Raw genomic sequence first — 24,599 nt, 5'->3', positions numbered from 1 at the left:
CCTGAATACTGTATACACCATTGGCTTTTAGCTTGAACCCCCTATGTTCATAGTTTTCTATCTTAGATTTGGTTTTTTTATCTAGTTTGTTCTCCATCATTTTTAGTATAACAAAAACATAAAATCATAATAAACTTTGTTAGATTTAGGATTTAATCTTGATATTGTTCTGTTGGATTTTAGAAATTAATCAAATAGTTTGTTTCGGTAGATTTGGTTTTTTTATCTAGTTTGTTCTCCATCATTTTTAGTATAACAAAAACATAAAATCATAATAAACTTTGTTAGATTTAGGATTTAATATTGATATTGTTTTGTTAGATTTTAGAAATTAATCGAATAGTTTGTTTCGGTAGCTTTTGGTTGAATAAAATGCCATAAAAAACAATATTCTTGTTAGATTTTATTTTAGAATTCAATTACATTTTTGTTTCTATAATTCTGCTTGCTAGTCTTGTTTATTTACGAATTTTGTTTCTCATTTCGTTTCATAATGCAATTGTGCGACTTTGTTCGCGTTTTCTTGTTATTTTTAATAAGTGTGTTAGCTTGTGCGAGGAACTTTGAGTACAATTTCTGATGGATGCGCTTGACTTTGTGTCCCGCTTTATTTGTGGGACACGACATTATTCTTCTGATTGTTTTTCGTTCGTCTCCCTGTGCGAGTCACGATTCACATATGTTTGTTGTTGCTTGCCTGTTGCGACTTTTTGTTGCAGGTGTATTATTTGGATGTGCCGATACACATTCTGAATTGACGCGCGATTTATTTTCGTGTTGTCTTTACACTTTTATGATGCTTATGTCGTCTGTCATATTTCTGATGCTTTCGTTGCTTGATGTTAGCTCGTGCACCCGTTCTCTGGGTTTCTTAGTTCTGCTTGCGTTGCTAGCTCATTACGGATTTGCTATCCGTTCGGTACCGCTCTTTTCCCCTTTTACTCTTTCGCATACCATATCTTGCCATGAGAAGTAGGGTAGGCATGCAACATCATATTTGCCATGAGAAGTAGGACCTAGGCATTCATCTGGCCAAGCCCTTGAAAGAGGCTCTGTTTTTGCTTGTTTATTATTCCTTGCTTCTTTCTTTTTTACTTTCAGCCTGTCTCGGGTGGCTTTCCCCGTTGACAATAGCTTCGGGTGGCTTTCCCCGTTAGCTAACAGTCTGTGGCGTGCCTGTCTTGGGTGGCTTTTCCCGTTGACAATAGCTTCGGGTGGCTTTCCTCGTTAGCTGACAGACTGTGGCGTGTCTATGTCGGGTGGCTTTCCTCGTTGATAGTAGCTTCGGGTGGCTTTCTCCGTTAGCTAAGAGTCTGTAGTGTACCTATCTCGGGTGGCTTTCCCCGTTGATAGTAGCTTCGGGTGGCTTTCCCCGTTAGCTAAAGCACTTCCTCTGTCCCCAGGTCACTACTTTGGTAGTTTGCTTGCTTTACGAGCCGAGCTCGTTTGTGTGTTGCATTTGCATTAATTACTACTTCGGTAGTTTGTTTGTTTCTCGAGCGGAGCTCGATTGTATGCCATATGGTTGTGATGCTTGTTCACTATCTTCTTATCTACTATGCATGTTAGTATGATATCTTTGTGATGCTTGTTCACTATCTTCTTATCAGTGATGCCTGTTCGTATGATATCTTTGTGATGCTCCTTGTTGCATGCTCCCTTAGGGTGCTCGGTTCCGTTTCTCTAGGAGACGCGAATCGAGATAGAAACACAAACTTTTGAGCCGAACTACGGCGCTCTGATTTCTCCATTACACGTTGGAGGTACGTAGGCACAGGGTATGAACACCCTATTGAGCGACCTTTTCATTTTTTTTTGTTGTTTTGTTCGACTTTTTCCTTTACCTTATTTGCCTACTATCTGCATGTTTCATATTATCTGTATATCTTCCATTGCATGTTTCCCTTATCACTTTGCATGATACACACACACCCCCTTAGATTAGAAACTAGCAAGAATAGATCCTGTGGAGTACCACAAACGTGAGGGGTGCTAATACCTTCCCCTCACGTAACAGACACCCTTACCCTTTCTCCGAGACCATTGATTGTTATTTGGTTTTCTTCGATATTTTCCATTCCTGTGCGTAGGATAAATATATGTTCGATGGCGACTTCATTGTTTTGTTTCGATGAGTTTTCCAGTTGTTTCAGCTGGCGACTTCACTGGGAACATGTGAGTGTCGTTCCTAGTTATTTCTTGATTTCTTTTCTGTGGTTGTTTGTGTGTTTACTGCTAGCATCATTGTATATACTGCTTGCATGCATTTGCATCTATGTGTTTACCGCTTTCCATATTCTGGATATACTCCTGTGCTGGTTGGTTGTTTTTTTTTGGCGGGCGAGATGTTATTGTGAGGTAAAAGGTCCATTACCCAGACCAAGTATACACTTAGAGTAGCGTGGATAGTTATGCTGGCTCTCGTGGCGCCTGGCACGTAGAGTTGGAATAACATACCACAACCAGGAGAGAACTCGGTGAGGCGATCTCTGTCCGGCATGCTTATTGCCAGAGGCAGGCGCTCTCATTGTTTGTTCGAAATTCCTGGAGACCATTAGGGACATCCTGTTTGTGTCTAGAATACATACCCGTGAGGTTTAGGATGGGACAGGAAACCTTGGCTCCTACATACCATTTGCTTCTTCAGAGTTGAGGTCGAACCTTTATTTGGTTTGTTCTCATTGTGCTCAATATTTTGGTATTCTGAAATGACGGTAGAGCTTTGATCCTGTTACTTTTGGTTCTATTCATAAGTGGTACTGTTAGAACAAGATTTGTTCTGATCAATTATCTTAGTTTTGATGATAACAAATAATATGAATTTTGCTTAAGATAATATGGTACTCTAATCCAATGCAATTTCCTTTTCAGGAAATATATAAAGAGTATGCATAATTCAGCGCTCAGAAGCTTTGTCTCAAAGGGTTCAGCATGCAACATCAGAACATGGTCTGGCAAGACATCAGAAGATGGTCGAAGCAGAATCAGAACATGGGTCTATGGAAGCATCAGAAGAACATGAGATCAGAAGCACTGAAGTTCTGATGGTATCACGCACAGAAGCACTTCAAGGTCAGAAGATCAGAAGATGCTTTGCACCAAGCTGTTTGACTCTGATGATATTCAAACGTTGTATTCACAAACATCAGATCAGAAGGAAGTACATGTGGCAGGCTACGCTGACTGACAAAAGGAACGTTAAAAGCTATTAAAGGCAACGTCAGTAGACACAGCGTGAACAAGGCTCGAGGTAGTTGACAAAAGCGTATAACATTAAATGCGATGCTGTACGGAACACGCAAAGCATTAAATGCACTCAACGGTCATCTTCTCCAACGCCTATAAATATGAAGTTCTGATGAGAAGCAAGGTTAACGATTCTGAACAAAACAACTCATATTAACTTGCTGAAACTCTGTTCTATTCAAAGCTCAGAATCTTCATCTTCATCAAAGCTCACTACATTGCTGTTGTAATATATTAGTGAGATTAAGCTTAAACGTTAAGAGAAATATCACAGTTTGTGATTATAGCTTTTAAGAAGCAATTGTAATACTCTTAGAATTGATTACATTAAGTTGTAAGGAACTAGAGTGATCGTGTGGATCAGAATACTCTAGAAAGTCTTAGAGGGTATCTAAGCAGTTGTTCCTGGAGTGATCAGTGTGTGATCAGAAGACTCTGGAAGACTTAGTTGCTGACTAAGTGGAGAACCATTGTAATCCGTGCGATTAGTGGATTAAATCCTCAGTTGAGGTAAATCATCTCTGCGGGGGTGGACTGGAGTAGTTTAGTTAACAACGAACCAGGATAAAAATAACTGTGCAATTTATTTTTATCGGTCAAGTTTTTGAAGCTACACTTATTCAAACCCCCCCTTTCTAAGTGTTTTTCTATCCTTCAGGTACAACATAAGTGCTTCTATCGGGGGGTAATTGGTTCTTGATTATTCTGAAACTACGCCGCACCTTTGAACCTGTGCAACTACATTCAGTATTGTGGAGACATTGGTTCCCATCATTTTGCATCATTGCATATTTACTTTTGAGAAAATGATGTACTAAAAATAACAAGCATACATGTTCCTTCCATTTCCAATGAGTCATATCTTTAAGCCTCGTGCTGAGCTTTTCCATCTCTTGCTTGCTAAAAAATCGAAACATGAGGATTCCTTGGAAATTAAATGAACATGGCATTGCATTTATATCATGCATCCCATACATCTCATGCATAACAGGTGTTCAGGATCGAGGATTTCTTATTCAGACTCGGTATTCTCTCCAGACTCAGATTTGACTTGTTCTTATTGTATGCTCAAAGATCAGTCATGAAATAACTTTGTGGGGTGACCGAGAGGAAAGTTCAGTTGGGGTTGTTTATGAAGACATGCAAGTTGTGACCCATGCTCAAGGACTCTTAGTAAGAAAAACTCAAGGAGCACTTCGTGGATCTCTTCCACAATTTTGCGGGTTCTGAAGCTCCTAGGCAGCGGCTAATCTCTTTTCTCTCGTGGATTCAAGAGGCGTGCTCTTAGCAAAGACAGAAGAGGTTTGAAGGATAATTCAATCGGATTCCTATCTCTTATGCTCATTGGCGCCCATGCTTGCTTTATTTGCAATTGGTTAAGCTCTGTATTGTGTGGATGTCTATAGATTCTCTGCTTGATGACGATGACACTAGGTCTGAGTGCTATTCTAGAGCACTTGGTCGTGATGTTAGAGTCTGCAATTCTTTGAAGTTGCTTGGGGCTCCCGAATGAGGGATAAGCAAGACATTGTCTATCTTGAGCATTGCACCATTTGTATTGCTCGAATCCCTAAAGAAATTACAAATTTCATGTGACTTCGCCGCAATCTTCTGCCAAGCTATAATCCAAAGTGTTCTACCGAGACACCTCTCATTCTCAAGGTTCTGCTTCACACCCCGAGTCACCTCCTCTTCCTGGAATTTCCTTGTCTGTAGCCTTCGCTTGTCAACCAAGATGGAAAGAATATGAGAAGCAAGCCAATGTAATCACAATGCCTTGTGCCCAGTTGCTTCACTGCTTGTTGGAGTTTTAGTAGGTTAAGATTCATTCTTTGGGTCTTCTTCACCACAGACTGCTTTCCTGATTTCGATGGCAATACTCGGTGTTTTTGTTCTGGGGGCACCTGATCATAATGTCAAGCCTCACAAGGGGTTGAGGTACAAAGAGTCCAGGACTCGCTCGATACAAAGATGTTTGAGTTTATTCATAATGGTTTCTAATGGTCAATCCCGTTTCATCTTCCGCAAGTAGAATGTTTGTTCTTCCTCGAGGAGTAACTCATGAGAATCACTTGCAACTTGTACTGCCAGAGGCTTCCTTCCTAACAATTGTTGTGTGTTCCAAGTAATGACTTTGATGGCCAAGCGTCAGAGGTTATTGTTGTTCGCCGATAGTAATACAAGGTTTCTTCATTCATGATGGTGATTTATGTTTCAGAAGCTATATTTAGGACTCCTAGACGAGGGATAAGCAAGACTCTGTGTTCTTGAGTTCGCATCACTGGCAGCTCAAATCCCTAAAGCATTCACAAACTTCAGTCGCTGTGTTTAGGGCTCCCAACCGAGGGGTAAGCAAGACGCCTTGTATCTTGAGTTTGTGCACCACTTGCATGGCTCAAATCCCTAAAGATGAGCACTTACAACTTTTGTATAACTTTGCCGAAATCTTCTTCCAGGAAGTGATCTAAAGTGTTCTGACGTAACGCTTGTGGGATACTTTGTTCTCCATCATGGCTAGTTTTGTTAACCATCTTTCCTGTGTACTTTCTTTTGGGTATTGGCTGGTTATTGCTGGTTATCTTATCACTTCTAAGATTCATACAACAATAACGAAGGTACACTCAAAAGGTAAACACTGAAAGATACACATTCACGAAGAAAAATTAAGTATTAAAGATTTCGACATGGCCCCACTGAGCGTGCCAATTTGTTTACAATGATTTCAAGTAAAAAAACCGCTAGTCTTCCAAACTAAATGCTTTGGTAACTTATAAGATCGAGTATATTGATCCTAGGACACGTGTCTAAGTTTTTTTTATTATACTTACCATGGAATTCATATTTCAATAAGAATACTTCGTGGATGAAGATATTAGAGCTTTCTTAAATGTTATGACTAATAAGAATGTAAACTAAAGCAGTTTCGAGTAAAGGATTTAAATGACTGGAACAAAGGTTTCGAATGGAAATTAAAGAGACGTAAAAAATATGTAAATGATTTGAATAGTAAGTACTTCGAATGTAAAGTAAATGAATTTTAAAGGTATGTAAAGAACTTTGTATTTGTAAAGTAAATGACTTTTAAAAGAAGACAATGGTGTTTCTTATACGTACATTCTCGACAACTCTTTTCTCTACGTTGGTACTTTGAGTATATTGAGTGATTTTTACAAAAATGAACACACCGAATCCTAGACTCATATTTATACTAATTCGACCCTAACGGTCTTTCTCTAAAAATATGCCATGTTCGACGTTTGCATGGTTCTTTTGAATAAGAAGCTTCCACGCATCTTCGACGGATCAAACGTTTTGATTTGAATTCAAACTCTTTCCTCTTGTAAGCGCCAAGTCTTCAACATGTTGTACTCAAAAGACTTCAAATTTAAATCTGCCAACGAATACAAATCTATTCAATCCTGATAAGTTGGGCTTGTGTCTAATCTTATCCAATCGAAATCCCAAAGCACAAAAACAATTTGTTTTCTTTTGACCCATCTATTGTCGAAATTACCAATTAACACTCGCCCGTTACTACTAAATTGTCCTTGTCTAATATTTCTATCAAGTTGATTTTTAATGCAGGAAACATGCTCATCAAATAGAGTTCAGTATTCTTTATGGCTTCCCATGTGATAAGAGAACCGTGGCAATTAAGAGTTATGAATATGAGATACTGCCATCATTAGATGAGCACTATAAGATTAGGAACCTAGCTACATCAGAAGACAAGCAATCCTTAATCCACAAAACTCAATATTCATTGCGGCTTCCCTCAATCAACTTTGGGGAAGTCATCACATTGTTCTTCAGAAACATATATATATATATATATATATATATATATATATATATATATATATATATATATATATATATATATATATATATAAACACAAGTCCAAGGTGTTTAGACACTTAGATATCTCCAAGGGCTTACCAAATTCCAAGAACATACTCTTACAAATTTACCCTTGTCTCTTTAAGATTACCACTAGGATTCTCAAACCATTCTCTTTGTCTTCAGCTCTATAGTTCTAAAGACCAAAATGATAGAGATACATATTTATAACTGTTAAAATCCAACAAATTTATAACAAAACCAAAATATAACCATTAATAAATGGATCCACGAACTAAAAAACGAAGCTCAATACATGTGAATCGAGAAAATCAGACCCGAGCTTCGACATACCAACCTGTCTGTTGGACTTGAACTCATTGTTGCCCTACCGCCACTAACTCCACCTCTAAGAATATTTATGGTTTCTACGATCTCAAAATATATTTCCTTTCTTTTCATAACTTATGATTTTAAGGCATTCTTCAACACCTTCCGTTCTACAAACTCGTGAAGAAGGAAGTACAATTTAAATGGACATTAGAGCGTAAACAAACCTCCATGCAGTTGAAACTCTCCCTCTCCAAACCCTTGGTCCAATCAAGGTCCATGGTCAAGGAGGCATTGTTCATATACTTGAAAGTATTAATATAAACAATGAGTTTTGCCCTCGTGAGAGAGGTAGGTACAAACCATAATGCAGTCTATTTAATATTCAAGGCATTTGCAAAGTATTGAAATCCGCTACCAAAATAGAGATGAATATTCTTACTTTGGTAATAACTTAAAAGAAATTATGACACTACTTCTTAGCCTACTCAATAACATAATTTCTTAATGCACCCTTGGAGAAATTCCCGTAATACCCCCTTAATTTGGATATGCATTTTGGAACTCACCATATTTCATTTTTTTATTGAATAGGTTCGAAGATGCATATTTGAAAGAACCAAATGATATCCAAAATAAACACTGACTACCAAACAGAAGCAAAAAGCTTAAAACCAAAGCAACTTAACATAGATTTAACATAGATAGTGGAACAAAAATTTAACATTACATATTGTTATACACGGGTAGCTAAGGACGTTGCAACATTTTGATAACATCTTCTCCCGATCTTTGAAGCTTCGCATCAACTTCAATTGAACCCTTAGTAAAGTATCGATGAAAAGTACTCCATATAACCTTTAAATCGTCATCCATCTTCAATGCAAAACGGGTGAACTTTATCTTTTCTTCAGTGTCAAGTGAGGGTGAACGATACTCGAGCTTGACCACCTTTCAATTTTCTAGATATTGCATGAGAGTATTCAGTATGGTAATCAACTCGGCGATAGGCGTGTCCTCGGAGAACCTAAATTGACTTGGCGATATCTCACAGCAGAAGTAGACAAAAGCAAGGTGAGGATATATTTGGCTCATATCTGTTTGTGGTGTGTGATGTTGAAGAAATGGTTTGGAGACCTTATTTATAGAAGATTTGGAGCAATTTGGACCCAAAAATTCTTATCTTACCTCCAAGGCATGTTTAAGATATTAACCTCGTAATTCACCATTTTTACAAAAATAGGGGGTTTCGGATATGTATATTCTAAATAGCCCCTGTTGTTTTTTTTAAATGAAGGTTATTTTGGATATGTATATCTGAATTATGCAGAATCAGAAACATATTATATTTTAGCAGAATCAACACCATATAAACATGAAAAAAGTAAACAGTGGTAAAAATGTTGAATAGATATATTAATATTATACATGTATTGAATCATATCGAATTTCATTGTGCACGTCAATACATTCAAAAAATTGTTCGATTACATTCTAAAATGCTTTGACCGAACTGTCACAACTTAAATCTAAAAGCGGTTCTTTCTTCGACTTCTCCCTATTTGATTATCTCTCAAGCTCCGACAATTTGGTGAAATCTGTCATCCTTTCCAAAAAGTGATTCGCCCAAGTTTCCGCCTTTTTTGCGGAATGTGTCGTCCATTCTATTGATGTAGCTGGAATAAGACACCCTGGTTCCAAATAAACCTAAACAAAATGGAGCAATTTAAGATTCCCAATACAAATGAGACAAGCATATGGAAACCCGTACGTTTTCCTAATTGTACATTTGCACTTTGAACTATTCGGTCTCGTCGTATCCGCTCGCTTTGCTTCATGAAAAATGAAATTCAATCTCGCCCGGGATATGTTGAGAACCAATTGCGAGTAGAGAGTGTTGTTTTTGAATCGGGGTTCTACCACAATTATGCTTCGACCAAAAGTTGTTTGAATTTCATTATGTTAGTTTGGGAGCATTGGGTTCAACGTGTCCCATTCTCTACAAAGATCTCCCTTGCTATCACCCAACCATTTCTTCAACGCTGAATGTGCAGATTCGACTCTATAAATTTTTGTGTTTCCCAATTGTCTAACCCAGTCTGTTTAAGCACACACAACTTTCTCTTTCACCCCGTCAAGAATATTATATTCAACGTATTTCAGAAAATCTGGATATTTGACACACAAGCTCCTGAAATGTACCACATTCTCAGCATACAACTCTTATGTAGAAGAATTTAATATATTCATCCTTGCATCCATTATCTTCTCTAACACAACACTAGATTTGACCATATCTCTTACTTTACCCTTGATTTCTTTGGTGCCAACCGCAGGTTTGAGTTGAGATCTCTCATTTTTTGCTATATAATACCGACAAAGTAATGCATATGACGTAGGAAACATACTTCCAACCGCATTCATAAGGGCATTATCTCGGTCGGTTACAACGATACTAGGCATATTCTGTGGATCCTTCAACAAACTCTTGCATATATCCAACTCCCATGTAACGTCATATTCTTTCTCAGATTCCAGAAATGAAAATCCAACCGATAATGTCTTCTCCGTAGAAGTTACACCAACAATTTCTAGAAGCATAAATCTTAACTTGCTGGTCTTGTACGATGAATCAATTATAAGAACAATTGTATATGTATTGAACAGCTTGATATTTTCTGGATGAGGCCAAAAATGTCACGAACACTGACTTTATCCTCACACACTATGTACCTTGAAACATAGTGGTTATCGTTAAAAAGTTTCAAAAGATGTTGCATTTCGGATCTCGAACCTCTATTTGCCATGTTCTATTGATAACGTTCATTGTATGCCTGCCTGATATTTGAAACATTTTGGGGTCTTTTCTATATCAAATCGGCAAGTATGTTTCTCGGCGCAACTTTGATTATCGAATTTTCAAAAATAATTTCCTTCTCCCCAGACATACAATTGGAAAATTTGTAGCTTGGTGTCCATTGCATGATTATGTATACCATAAATGACATTAAACCGCTAGATATCATCCACCCTAGAGTTTCCATGCAATTTAAACGAACACTCACATTTTCTCGGTCTGGTGTCGTCATGTTTTAACTTCCAAGTTTTTGGAACATATTTTCCACTTCTCTCACATCTCATTGTTACAAATGCTTGCCTTCTACTAATGACGTTGTCAGAACTTCCAATCACAACGCCAAACTCGAGTTTGCTAGCTATCATTCGGACTCATTCAAGCATATGTTGTCGAGCATTGAAAATTTGATCATTTATAAATTATTGTCGAACATATATCTCAACATCAATTGTTTTAACGTAGTACTTCACCTCATATGGCTTAGCATCATCATTCACCTTGTCCGAAACCCTTACAACAACTTTGGGAAACATGTCAGGGTGCACCATATCTAAAACGGGCAAAAACAAAAAATCTGTTAAATTCTATTTATGTAATAGGGCATGTTTCAGATATGCACATCCGAAATATAATAGGTGGATTTCTAATATGCATATCTGAAGTGACGCTGTTTTGTAATCCAAAACTCAACATCAATGTAAGAAAATGAGAGATGAAATGAGGAAAGTTTACCTTAAATTGCATCTTTCTATGCTCTATTTGATATGATAAAACACTTGAAATTTGGTTTGAAGATGAAAAGTTGATTGAGAATGGTTGAAGTTTTGTGGTAGATTTTGGTTAAGGGGAGAACTGAAGAGAATGAAATAGTGGTAAGGATGATCATGCATCAAGCTGACATAACAACAATATCTCTGTTTTTCAAATATGCATATCTGAAAAAACCAATGAATATTTGAATCTAACGTTCAAATAATAATAACGTGTAAACAAGATGGTTTCAGAGATACATTTTCAAAACACATTGAAAATTGATTTTGAATGCGTTCATTCGATATATCTCTGAAGGACATTTTCAAATTTTCAAAAATTTATTTCACCCATATAAGAGTGTATTAAGAAAATCTCTTAGGCTATGTTTGCGAGTTTGGAGGGGAAGGGAGGGGAGGGCTTTAAAAAATAAGAAGAATTGGGTGAAAAGAATAAAAGGATTTTGAGTAGGAGGGTTTTGGAGGGTTTGGTTTTATTCATAACACCAAAAACCCCATAAAATGGGGGAACTCAAAAATTATATTGAAGGAGGGTTTTGGAGGGTTTTGAAGGGCTTATATAAATTTTCCAAATATCTTTTAGGTTGTTATACTATTTTGAAAATTAAAAATTTTGTAATGATTATGACTCTTTTATCATTCTAAACAAAATCATTTTTTCAAAAAATGTCAAATATTTCTCTATATTTTTTTAAAAATTCGTTTTCGGAAGTCTTCCCCTCCCCTCCCCTCCCCTCCCCTCCCCTCCAAATTCGTTTTCGGGAATAATATTCTTCAAAGAAGACTTAGCATGGGATGGATGACTTCAATATGAGATTTTAGAGTTTGATATCCATTTCGAGTTTAATCAAATTTTTAAACTATCATATTTTTATTAATTAATATTAAATTATTAAATTCATAAAATAGTAGTGTTTCATTCTAAAACCATTCCCATTGCCAACTCGGCAAAACCAGTTACGGTGTTATTTTCGTCGGAAAATTCCCGCGCCGGCGGTGTTGGAAGCGCAACCCTAATCAGTAGTCAATGTCGGAATCATCACCCTCAACTCTCCGAGACACTCTCCTCCGGTAAGCCACCTCTCTTTCTCTCTCTCTCTCAACATTCGTTCCTCACTCTGAATTTTCCATTTGATTCTTCTACCCGATTAGGTTATCGAGTTCAATCGCAGACTCTCTCGCCGCAACTCCATACACTCCCCACAAAACCTCCAACATCTCCGTCAAAGCATTTCTCGAACCCCTTCTCACTTCCACAAACTCCACCATCCACGCTTCCATCAAAGACTTCGCTTTAGCATGTGCTCTGTTATCCTCTTCCACAAACACCAATTCAGAGTTTCTCTCATGGATCCCCAATCACCTTTCCTCCCTTGCAACCGCTTCCTTTTTCGAGCTCTCCCAAGCGTACCTCGCAGTTTTCGATGATAGGAACTCTCAGAAGATTGAAGAGTTCGGTTTGGATTGTAGTTTGGTTCCTGCACAGAAGAGGTTGCTTCTGGAGTTGTTGACTGAAGTGCTTCCTTTTCTGAAGGATGGAATTAAGGAGAGTGCAATTGATAAGTCTGAGGAGAGTGATGAGTTCTCTGCCGCGTCTGCTAGAGTTCCGGTTGGGTTCGCGATTCTTGCTGCTCATCAGCTTAGATGGTTTGTTACTCAGGTACTAGTGTTTGATAGTTTTTTTTTTCTTCCTGTGTTGTGTCTATTCTAAGATGTTGGTGATGTTGGGATTTGAATTGTGTTGTCATAGGTTGATTATCCTCATTTGGGAAAAGTGTGTGGATGGGTGATTCCTTGTGTACTGACTGCTGTTGATCATTGGTCGCCGGAGGTGAAGGTATGTGCCTCATGCCCTGTTTGGATAAAAAAAGTTAACCGCTTATAGCATACATGCTGACCATATAACTTTTAAGTACTTATGTATTAGCTAGTAGCTACTACCACAACAAAAGACAAAATAAAGAAAATGTTTTTATATAAACTATCCTAAAGAGCTTATGCAAATAAGCTGAAAACAACTTAGAAACATGTCATAAGCTCTCTCAAGCATTATCAGAAGTGCTTATGTCAGTGTATAAATTCAAAGTCAATCTAAATATACTCATATTTACAAATGAAAGCTGAAGCTGGGGAAGGGCATGCTCGTGAAAACAATATAGTGTTTTATTTGTGATCGTTTAAAAACTTGGAAAATCCCTACTTTATGGAAGGGGTTGAATCTGAAAGTTGTTCAGTATGTGGTTATTGTTTTATTGTTTATAAGTTCAGGGACAGGGTATGCTTAGCTTTATGCATATTGGCAAAAATGTGGACGCTGCTGAGCTTGGTGGGTTTGAGGATGTGATACTTGATGCCTGCTGCCAGAATATTGCTGCTGATGATGAAATATGGCATTATGTAGTTGAAGCATCAATAACTCTCATGTCTCTTACTCATAAAAGCAATCCGCGCAGTCCGTGGTATATTGATCTGTTTTCATCCCATTTTATTTTAAATGGTTTAGTTACGTTGGAATTTTTAATATTTCCACATGTTAAATACCATGTGAGAATAAAAAGCGATAGGAATTCATGTGAGAATAAAGACCTAGGAATTCATAGTTAAACAAATAAAGACATAGGAATTCATAGTTAAATAAAAAAGACATAGGAAATCATTTTTTCTCAAATGATAAGATATCTCTGCCTCACCTCTCTTCTTATTTTCCTGCATATTAAGTTTGGTTAGCCATATCTTTATTCGTTTAACTGCTAATCATCTCACCTCTCTCTGTTTAACTATGAATTCCTATGCCTTTATTCGTCAAAAAGAAAATAAATTTGGTTCTTGACCATCGTCCAGACTAAAACTTGAAATCCTTTCTTTAGAAATGTGGTATTTTGTATGATCCAGTGACTTTAGTTGATGAGTCCTGGTTTCTTTGACTTGATTATTACTTATTAGAGAAAGTAACAAATTACATAGACGTGCTTTTCTATTTTGCTTGTCAAGAAGCTAATAAAGAGAGAGCAACAACTTTTCACCAATGGGCCAAGGAGCACAAATTATGTTATTATTTACCAACGTCGTTTTTATGGTTGATTATGTTCAAGAGAGCTGAATTAGCTGATAATGTTTATTTTTTACTAAATGGAGAATAATCAAATAACTAGAGGAAGAGGGAGATCAAAGGAAACTGCTGGGAATAAGCATGTAGTTTTAATGGTGGATATGTGGATTTAGTTCATGATAGGACATTTTGATGTGGTTTGGTCCATGTAGGCTGTAGCAGAGATCACTAAGTGGAAAAAACATTGACCATTGTTGTTATTATATTATGTTAAATCAAGTGAGCTTTGATCTCATTGAGTGCAGAGTCAATAGATGTACTGACTGATATGGGCAGATTGGGAATGTTGTGCTGCAGGTGAAAATTATATTTAAAACTTGAGAGAGTGTTATTTAGTTTGGACAAACTGACAAAAATGGAAAATTAGATAATTAGACTAGTTGAGGGAATTAGAGTTAGTTGGAGGCTGGTATAATTCGATAAAAAAGGCATGTTCTTGTAAATAAGAAGAGGGGTGAGACAGAGATATCTTATCATTTGAGAGAAATGAGCCCTTAGGGTAGAAAGATTGCAGATCCTCAAAGTTCTACAGAGTTTTAATCAAATAGAATCCCCCCTTTTCCTTTTAGTAAAAAATGGGTATGACAAAACCATACCCATAGATGTTAGAAAGTGTCATCAATATCTCAGGTTTTGTAACAATGGGCTACATTTGGGTTATAACTTTTAGCTATGAGCATATTGCATACATGCTTTTCAATTGGACAATGATGATAACGAACCTTAATTTTTGGCAAATCTTGTATCAAATTTAATTTATAAATGTCTTGAGTAGGTTTGAAAGAATGTTGAATGAGATGTTAAGTCACTTGGAGCGTCAGCCAAGAAACAAAGAGCGCCGTATTGCATGGCTTAAATCTGTTGATTTACTATTTAATGGAGTTGGTCTTGTGCTTTTAGCCCACTTCAGGCGCATTTTTTCATTATTTTTTCAGTGGATGCATGCAGATGATGATGATACAGTTATTTTGGTGAGTATCTTTACATATGGTAAAGCTTTTAAAGCTTGCCAGATTACTAATCTGAAGTTTGGAGAGCACTTTATAAAGTTAGCCTTATGATTTTGATTAAACTTTATTTTTTGTAAGTACTGACCAAAATCATTAGCTGAATTTGCAATGTTGAATTAGATCCATATTCAAAATATTTGCTATTGTTTTAACTTCAAGGGGTTTCAGCACTGTCTTTCATTTCTCTTTACGGGGCTTTGACATTAATGGATATGTATTCAGTTTTGTTCTTTTAATATTTCAATGCAAAAGAATAATTCTGATTAACTTCGATATACTGTTATTCTGCAGGTTATGAAGTGTACTTACGTGGTTTTGAGAGTGACATGGATTAGGAACTCACCTTATGTTGCAAGGTAAGTTAAGCCGTTACCTCATGAAATTTTTATTTCAAATAAATATGGTGTTAAGTGTATGAGATTCAAGATATCACTTATCGAATAGCTTTGGTAGCACTTGTTGCTTCTGTGTTCTGTCAATGATAATTTGTGTTTGTTTTTTTCAAAGAAAACGGATCACAAAGTTAGTCTGATGTAAAGAAAACATTTAAGTTCACATCCTTTCATATAAAGAAAACATTTAAGTTGAAAACTTTCTGCATCTGTTTTTTTTTCTTTTCAAATTCATGTTTTGGAGAATTAAGTGACAGCAATAAATCGAGGTACCAGAACCAATTATACGCCTAACTCCTTGCTGGGGGGATATCAACATTTTGTTACATTTTATTCTTTACTTTCCTGGTTGATCTAATTTCAGTTAGAGCACATGATTTGATTTCAGAACAATAGATGAGCTTGCTCTTGTGTATAAGGAGTCAGCACTGAGAACAGCCCGGAAAGAGATTAGAGCAAATATATCTCATATACTGGTCCTGCTTAAAGAGTAAGACTTTATTTTTGGAGTCATTTCAACAAATATTGTTATTCATTCTCTGATTCAATATCTTTCTTGTGTACCTAGAAGCAAAGGCCAGCATTTTAATGTAGCTTGGGACAAGCATCAATCAGATCCAGATTTGACCACTCTTAGTTTGTCATTAAGTGGAAAAAGCAATTGTAACCTTGAAACTCTGCCTTCAGAGAATAGTCTGCATTGTTCTGGAATTGTTCAAACATGATTGCAACAATTTGAGTTCGTCGGTACATGTAATTTAACTGGGATAATTTCTCAACGATGGATGGATAATAAAGCAAAGTTTTATCGTTAAATATGTTCTTTGAGCTCAATTTTATTATTCTTTAATTCAAAATCAAGATTATTTCATAAAATCATATTAACAGAAAATCAGACTATGTCAAAAATATAAATTTTATCATTAAATAAAAAATACAAGTAGAGCTGACATTTGAGTGGATGTCCAATTTTACAACTCTTTCTTCAAAGAATATATGACAAAAAGACATTACTCAATTATCCTGACACACAGGTAAAGAGAAATATCACTTATTGCAACTTTTATACTGTGAGCTGTTTTTGCAGCATTGCTATAATTCAAAGAAGTTTTCTATCTGAGGCAAAAAAATTGTATATTAGAGTAAAAGATTCTGATTCTAGTCACTAGCATGCTAAACAAATTCACCTCAGGAAGTGAGGTTGTCTGTGCAGTAACTAATACAAAATATTGTAAGTTCTGTTCTGACTTCCGACTTCCCAAGAATGATGAACTGACTATCACTTTGTTCGCTTTTTGGCTTCGCTGTAAAGTATTACTCCAAAGACTGTGAGCGCGTAACCCATCATTCCAGTGACTGAAACTGGGTTTCTGAATATTAGAATCGAAACAACTACTGCTACAGCGCCTTTAGCATTCCCTAGTACCTGTAGAAATAAACTCTAAGATTAGTTAAAACATCAACATGCATAGACTAAATACTAATTAGACTAAAAGAATAAGCCACAAGTTAATTGAACAATAAAGAGGACCAAGACCATGCTAATATTGTGACTTGAAGATAAGAGCATTTGACAACCACCTAAATCTGATGTCTCAACTACCAACAGATGAGATAACTTGTTGAAGTGAAAATTAAATATAGAAAAATAAAGAGATACAGAAACAACAACAACAGCAATAATGTTGTATCCTAGATTATGTCTATAGCCAAACTATTGACTTCTAAGTCTATCTTAATAATTTCGAATGATGTGTTAACAACTAGTTTAATAATTGAGTCTTACCTGAAGGGTCAGAGCACTAGTATGTTTCGTGACCAAAAAATTGGTCAGGTTGACAAAATACGCAAGAGCCGAGTTAAACAGCAGATACCAAATTATCTTGACATCGTCTCTGGCGAGAGCCAATGTAATGCCAACCACATTTTCTTCCATTATAAGTGTAGCAGGGAGAAGGAAAACTACAGCCATAGGAGCCATGTAAAGGAGGAGGTTCATCGAATTCAGCTTCTCTCTGATACACAAAACAGAGATATCAGCCCAATTTGAATATATAACTTGAAAACCACAAAAACAGTGATAAGTTTCTTAATCCTTACCCTTCTGAAGACAGCAAAATTCCTTGTAGTACTGATTTTAAGGCTCTTGCAGCTGTGGCCGCAATACATATAATGAATCCAAATAAATGGAAACTCGGTTCACCCTAAGATCAAAATAGAGGAAGAAGAAACACATCAATAGCCAGAAATTCCAAACTGGTGACACAAAAATAAGTCAACTGAACACAGAATGGCCTAAAAGAAGAACTAACAAATCAAGTCTATAACTTTCCAATTCAACACAACATCTCATGTAAGCATCTAAAATCACACCAGAAAACAAACCTAAACTAGATAAAACATGATGATCAAATCACAAAAAAGTCAACATCCAAAAAACACGTCCCACATCATATCACAATTCATACAATTCCAATCAACAATTGCAAAGTAATGAAAACAAGGGTGATAGAAAATTTACATACCCCACTAGCAATGACAACACCAGTAACAACAGGAACAAGGGTGAAATAAGTGAGCCAAGCCTCTCTCTTAAAGGTCATAATATAAGCAAAAATGGCAGTAAAAAAAGGCGTAGTAGCACCAATAGCCTGATTAAAAGACACAGGCAGATAACGAAGAGAAATATTCCCAAACACAACAGAAACACAGAAAATAAGACTCAAAGCCGAGATCTTGAAGAACTGAACCCTGGATCGAATCGTTTGCATAGGGACAATCTTCAACCAAGCTATAGCAACATAGCTAAACAAAGAGCACGCTGTCATGTGACACATGGTGAGAAAAATAGGATACTTGAATCCATAGTTGCTGAGCAAGTACTTGTTCAATAGAAGAACACCAATGTTGGAAGAGTACCATGCTGCTACGAGTCCTATTGTGAAGAAACGGCTTGAACCCTTCATTTTGGAACCCTTTTCATCGTCAGAAACCTGTGACAATTTCATGATTAGAGAGATGGGTTACTGTGATGTGAATTGTTTAAACGGATCTGAGCATTGAAATGGGTCGGAGAAAACGGAAAAGGGAATTGGGTTTAAGGGTACAAGCCATGGATCTGGGAATCCATGGCTTGGGTTTGGGGAAATTAAGGAATGGGAAAGGAACAGAACAACGAGGAGAGTGATGGGTCTGCGTCGAATTAAGGAAAAGGTTGTTTTTTTTTTTTTGATGATGATGATGGTTTGAGAAAAATGCTTGCGTTATGTTGTGTTTGCTGGAATCAATGTGAGAGAAAGAGAGGAAATTTATTAGGTCTATTATTGTGTATATATAAATAATATGCTGTTAATTAAATAATTTTGGCCAAAAAAATAATTATTAGTTTTAGAAAAAAATATCAATCAATAATAAATTAGATATAGGGGTAGGAAGTTGAAATATGCCTAACAAAATAAACCTAGCTTTGAAAAAATATGAATTTTTGAATAGTTTTATTATAAAAAAGAAAATTGAAATTGAAATGCCTTAAATCCAAGAACTCACTGAAATTAATGAGATAGTACTTTTTTTTGGAATATGACACAACTCATTAACAGCTAAGATTTTTAATGCAGTGAATTTTCTTAATAATGATAATACTATTTATTATTATTATTATTTACAGTGTAAAAACAGTATTTGATTTTCTGCATTTTTTTTAATTTTTACTATATAGTTTTTTTTTTTACTGAAAATGAGTTTCTTATGTAATTTGAGGTTTTTCCATTAAGTTTGTAATAATGATATAATTTTTTTTTACTTGAATTATAATATGATGTATGTAGGTTTCAAATAATGTTAATATTTAGCTGTTAAGAGTGATTTAACTGTTTTTTATTTGCAGTTTATTTCTCATGATACTTCTAGGATATATATTACAACAAATTTTATGACATTTTTTATTTAATGATAATGTAAAACATTTTAAAATTGATAGTGTAAATAAATTATATTCAAAAATAAAAATATATTGTCTTTAAATAAAAGATACTGCAGTCAACATATTCTATAGAAAATATAAAAAATTTATATGGAATAAATTGCACTTGCCTATTTAGTTTTAAAAATTGACTTTTTCTTTTTTACTCATTTAAATGTATCTAACCACTATATAAATCATATACATTAACTATTAAATAAAAAATGTTAATTAATTTTATTTATAATTTATAATAATAATTAAAGAGAGTTTGTCTAAATAACATATATTCATATAATACTTTTATAATTTTCTATAAATTTATTTATTCCATTTTTTAATATAAACAAAATTTAAAATTTAAAATTTATTAAATAAATAATATATTTTAATTATATATAAATTAGAATTAAAATGTTAGCTATTTAATAAATTAAAAAAACCACCACAAATTAGCTCAAATCCCATTGTAGGCTTAAAAAGTCATATCATGCAAGTAGGACTTCTTTAATGTTAGCTAGTAAGAGGAATTATGAAGGTATGCATTAGGATTGAGTTGCACTTAGGTGGAGATAGAAATGTATCTTTTTGTCAAAGTTTGACTTTGAAATTTTTGAGTATTTATCATTTCAAATAGTAACAAAATTTGAGTAATAAATTAAAACAAATATATATTTTAAAAATAAAAACAAAAAAAAATATCATCAAGTAAACAAAAAGGAAATATGAGTTGGGCTTTTGGGATTCGGATATATCTTGGGTTGGGCTTTGGGATTACTCAATACATGAGAGATATTTAGGGGGTATGAGTAAGAAATAAAAAGTTTTTTTTTTTATCAAAATGAAATAATAATAATATGAAGAAAAAAAATTCCCAAACCTTTTCAAGAGGCCAACCATGAGGAACAGAGATGGCTCCTCCATCAGAAACATTCACAATAGAACTTATATTATTCTTCCCATATGAATAATAATACTTTGATGAATTATTGAAACCAAACCATGGAATATGCCTTTGAATATTCCAATTAACATGTGGTTGTGATGATAGTGAGCTCAATTTGTACCTTCCATTTGCAGCAGATATTTCACCAAGTTTCTTCCTCCTACCTGAAAAAAAAAATTATATCAATCAAATTCATCATCTATGATCATTTGATTTTGCTCAAGGGAAGAGAATTGAAAAAAAGTGATTAAGTTGTGAATTTGGATGATATTGATAATTATATGGTATAGTACATGCCAGTAATAGCTATGAGAGTTGCTGGAGATATGAGAGTAATTTGAGACATTGAAGATGGAAATCCAAGAGTGATGATTATTACTAAGTTTGGAGACAAGAAGGAGAGTGAGTGAGTAATGAGAAAAGGGAAAGTGGAAAGAACAAGGCAATGAATCTAAGCACTTAATAGAAAACTATTCAAGGGTGATAGTGATGTTTTGTTCCTTCAAGAAACACATATAAGAATATAATAAGCTTAAGAAAAATGTGAAACAAAGTATTTCAATCTCAATTCTCCAATAATGTGTTTCTGGTTCATGAAATATTTTTTAGGAGTGAAAACTAACGACTCTTGAATCTCATATATTAAAAATAAAATATTTTGTTGATTTTTTAAAGATTTTAAACTTTTCTTTTAATAAATAAATAAATATTAAATTAAAATCAAATCTATTGCCACAAACATCCCAAAACAAAAGTATAAAACCAAGCAACTAAACTGAGTATATTCTCAAAATATTCTTCCCCTTCAAGACAAAATTGTATCATCTGAAAATATATGAAAGCCACATGTGCCACAAATTTTAAGTCACCAATAGACCAAAAGTATAAGATTACAGGTGCAAACTTAATTGATCAAACACAACTATTCATCCATTTAAATATGTCAAAGGGAGACACAAACCATAGATCTAGTTCTTGTTTTTATTGATAACATATGAAGTAGGAAGCATAATTTCAAACCATGACTATCCATAGATGAGAAGTCAACAATCTAAAATATGATTTGAAACTAAATGGCCATCTTGTTAATTATAGTAAGAGTAACTTTTACAATTTCGATTCTTCAAATTGTAATTTCTAAATCCCTTGTGCTATGCTCCCTGTCACTTATTTGACATAGCTGCAATTACCAGCTTAAAAGTTATAGAAAAAGTGGATTGGAATGATTTTATTGAATCTAAAAGGGATAGTCCATGATAAAACAGCTCCTAGCAAAAACAAATTAAATGGAAGATTGGACAAGCGCCTGAAACGAGCTTAGTCGCCTAAAATGGGCTAAGGCCGCTCATTAAGGACTTAGCAGCCAAAATTAGTATTTAGAGCATATTTCGTTTAATACATGTGGCTCGTGAGATGTTGAGATAGCAACAGTCAGGAAGTATTAAATAAAGGGAATATGGGAAGGAACTAGTCTTCCTTTGCTCCCACGTTCTTAATAAGGAAGTGAGAGAAACCGCTTCTCCTATCCCCAGAGGTTCTCTATATAACTCAGTCTTAAACTTGGTAAAGGATATCCACTATTCTAGAGGGAAATACACAAAGTCTCTCACAACCACCACGTGAGCAAATTCTACATCTCTCAACTATTGTACTTTCAACAAGTATAATTGGCGTTCATCATGGGACCCTAGTAAAACTATCCTAGGTCACACCTATATTCACCTAAAAAATTGTCTCTACCTCCACCCTGCATGCTTGTGCTTACTCCGTTGATTTCGGGGAGTGTGGCCCAAGTTCGGCCGTTAATTTCAGGTTCTTCTGCTTGCTCAATCCGATGTGTTGGCGAGCTGCCTTTTGGGTTGCTCGATGGGGATCAGAGGAATCCAGGTTTTTCACTTTTCGCTTTTCTTTTATTTTCCCTAGCTTTTGCCTGGATTGATACTTTTGAATTGGTCGTCCAACGAGATGCTCTAACTTTTGCCTAAGTCACTTGTTTTCAAGTTTGTGACTTAGCGAGCTTTTTTCCTTTTTCCTTCTTATTCTTTTGATTTGAACAAATTGTATGACATTGACTTTGTTTTGACTTGTTGAGAAGGTGGTGATTGCCTTATTTCTTGGCGGATGAATGATAACCATTGTGGTTTCATACTTTCCATCCTTTTGATGCGCGAGGGATAACCATTGTGGTTTCACGTATTCCAACCTTTGATGTGGATATGACATGATCGACCCTTGGATGCACAATCCTTTATGAAATATGAACACTTGGTCAAATTAACTAAAGACTACCCTGCCCCGGACTAAAAATTAGGGTTTTTTCATATAGAAAAGAAATTCCTATTTCAAGGCTCAAATGGGTTAACAAGGGATTATCTTCCTTATATCTCCGGTGTTTGGGAATTTGAAACAATGCATGTACATCATCAGCAGGGTTTTATTCAAAAGCATACAACCGGATTATTTTTTTGCGTTTTTCATATCATCATCCTCCCTTCAATCTCTGCTTAAGCAAGAGGTTGACAAAAGCAATCGGTATCATAATACAAAAAAACCATTTAAGATGAATATGAGTGAAAACGAATGGGTTGCTTCAAGACAAACATTATCATTGTATTATCATTAGCATTCAAAAACAAACAAGTTTCTACATGCAAACAATGTATTAAAAAACAAGAAATATTACAAATGAAAAAGCAATGAGAATACTATAAAGGTGAGAAATCTCTCTCCATTTGGACTTATGCTGAAGGAAACATATTTCAAACTTTAGGGCTACCATCAATAGATATTCATTCATGCTTTGGAAAATGATTCACTTGAACATTAGGACCAACGTCTTTAAATGGTAAGATACCACTTCCGAGCAGCTTCTGAACTTCAACTTTCAAAGCGAAGTGACATTCCAAATCATGACAAGGAGCATCCTGATGAAAAGCGCAAAAAGCATCAGCCTTATATCCACGGGTGGTCGAGCTCGAGTTTGAACCAATTTAATTTGCAACAAGGAAAGATACAACTTTGTATATGCCATTGGAATTGGATCTAAAAATAATTCTCTTCTGATTATTGCCTTGCTGATTCTGTTGATGAGATTGATGGTTGTAGCAACCTGCCCTAAAAATTAGACTTTTAGAGTCGCCACCTATTCTACTAGGGCGAATAGGAAATCCTACGTAGTTAAGAGATTCGGGGTAAGATTATTATAATCAGGTCAAGGGAAGGTGTTAGGCACCTTTAACCCTTTCCTAAGGTTTCGTATTCAAAGTAAAGGTTTATGGATAAAATAATTAAGTTTAATAGCTAAAGAAGTGAAAAGGGCAAAAATGAGATTTGAACGAATTGAGGTTTTGGGGAAGGGGACTCGCCTTGTTGCCAAGTGCCTACGTATCTCCTTAGGGAGAATCTGATTCAACGTAGTTCGGGGCAGGGTTGCACGCCTTAGAATTTGATATGAATGGTTTGAAGGTATTTTGAGTTACCTTATCGTAGTTTTGAAATGCGAAGTTCGCAAGGTATTATGAATTACCTTATCGTAGCTTTGAAAATCGCAGTATTGAAGAGATGAATTTTGAGTGTTTTAAATGGCGTACAACCCTGGTTTAATATGTTACCGTTAGTTGCGATGATCAATAGATTTGATCATTATAGTTAACGGATTAGATAAGGTATTGCTAACCATTCTGACCGATAGATTCGATCGTCACGAATAACAAATGAGTGTGTTTTATATAATTTAAATTATTAATTTATCGTTATCCCTCATAATCAGTAGGTTTGATTATTACACGATAACGAATTGAGTATGCTAATCATTGCAACCAATATATTTGGTTAAAACCATTTGGCAAAATAGATATATTTTTATTATTGGATTTGATTAATTAAATTAATCGATTATTAACCATCGCGACCGATAGATTCGGTCGAAATGAATAATAAATTAAATCCTAACATCTTGGCCAAGTGGCCAGTGGGATTGGGCGAACCCTAATGCATTGATAACTTTCTAGGGTTTTTTGTGATTTAATAATTAAAATTAATTAAATCAATTAAGTCGAATAATCAAAATAATTGAATAATTGGGAAAAATCCTAAACCTAATCATTAACCTAATCCTAATTTTATTATCTAATTAAA

The 24,599-nt window shown here is 35.2% G+C and overlaps 2 protein-coding genes across 2 annotated transcripts; one reads left to right on the top strand and one right to left on the bottom strand.

The window, feature by feature from the left end:
- Window positions 1-11,932: 11,932 nt before the first annotated feature.
- Window positions 11,933-16,371, top strand: LOC131661925 (uncharacterized protein At2g39910). Its single transcript, XM_058931586.1, has 8 exons — window positions 11,933-12,115; window positions 12,197-12,704; window positions 12,795-12,881; window positions 13,313-13,503; window positions 14,929-15,124; window positions 15,455-15,519; window positions 15,944-16,045; window positions 16,124-16,371. The coding sequence occupies exons 1-8, from the start codon at window positions 12,072-12,074 to the stop codon at window positions 16,278-16,280; spliced, it is 1,350 nt and encodes a 449-aa protein (XP_058787569.1). The 5' UTR covers window positions 11,933-12,071; the 3' UTR covers window positions 16,281-16,371.
- An 84-nt stretch (window positions 16,372-16,455) lies between these two features.
- Window positions 16,456-21,037, bottom strand: LOC131661926 (probable sugar phosphate/phosphate translocator At3g11320). Its single transcript, XM_058931587.1, has 6 exons — window positions 20,756-21,037; window positions 20,397-20,622; window positions 18,081-18,548; window positions 17,656-17,759; window positions 17,342-17,570; window positions 16,456-16,981 (listed from the first exon to the last, which is right to left on the bottom strand). The coding sequence occupies exons 1-6, from the start codon at window positions 20,806-20,808 to the stop codon at window positions 16,835-16,837; spliced, it is 1,227 nt and encodes a 408-aa protein (XP_058787570.1). The 5' UTR covers window positions 20,809-21,037; the 3' UTR covers window positions 16,456-16,834.
- Window positions 21,038-24,599: the final 3,562 nt, after the last annotated feature.

Source organism: Vicia villosa, linkage group LG3, assembly GCF_029867415.1.
Source record: "Vicia villosa cultivar HV-30 ecotype Madison, WI linkage group LG3, Vvil1.0, whole genome shotgun sequence".
Taxonomy (NCBI): Eukaryota; Viridiplantae; Streptophyta; class Magnoliopsida; order Fabales; family Fabaceae; genus Vicia; species Vicia villosa.
This window is presented reverse-complemented; position numbering and strand designations above follow the sequence as displayed.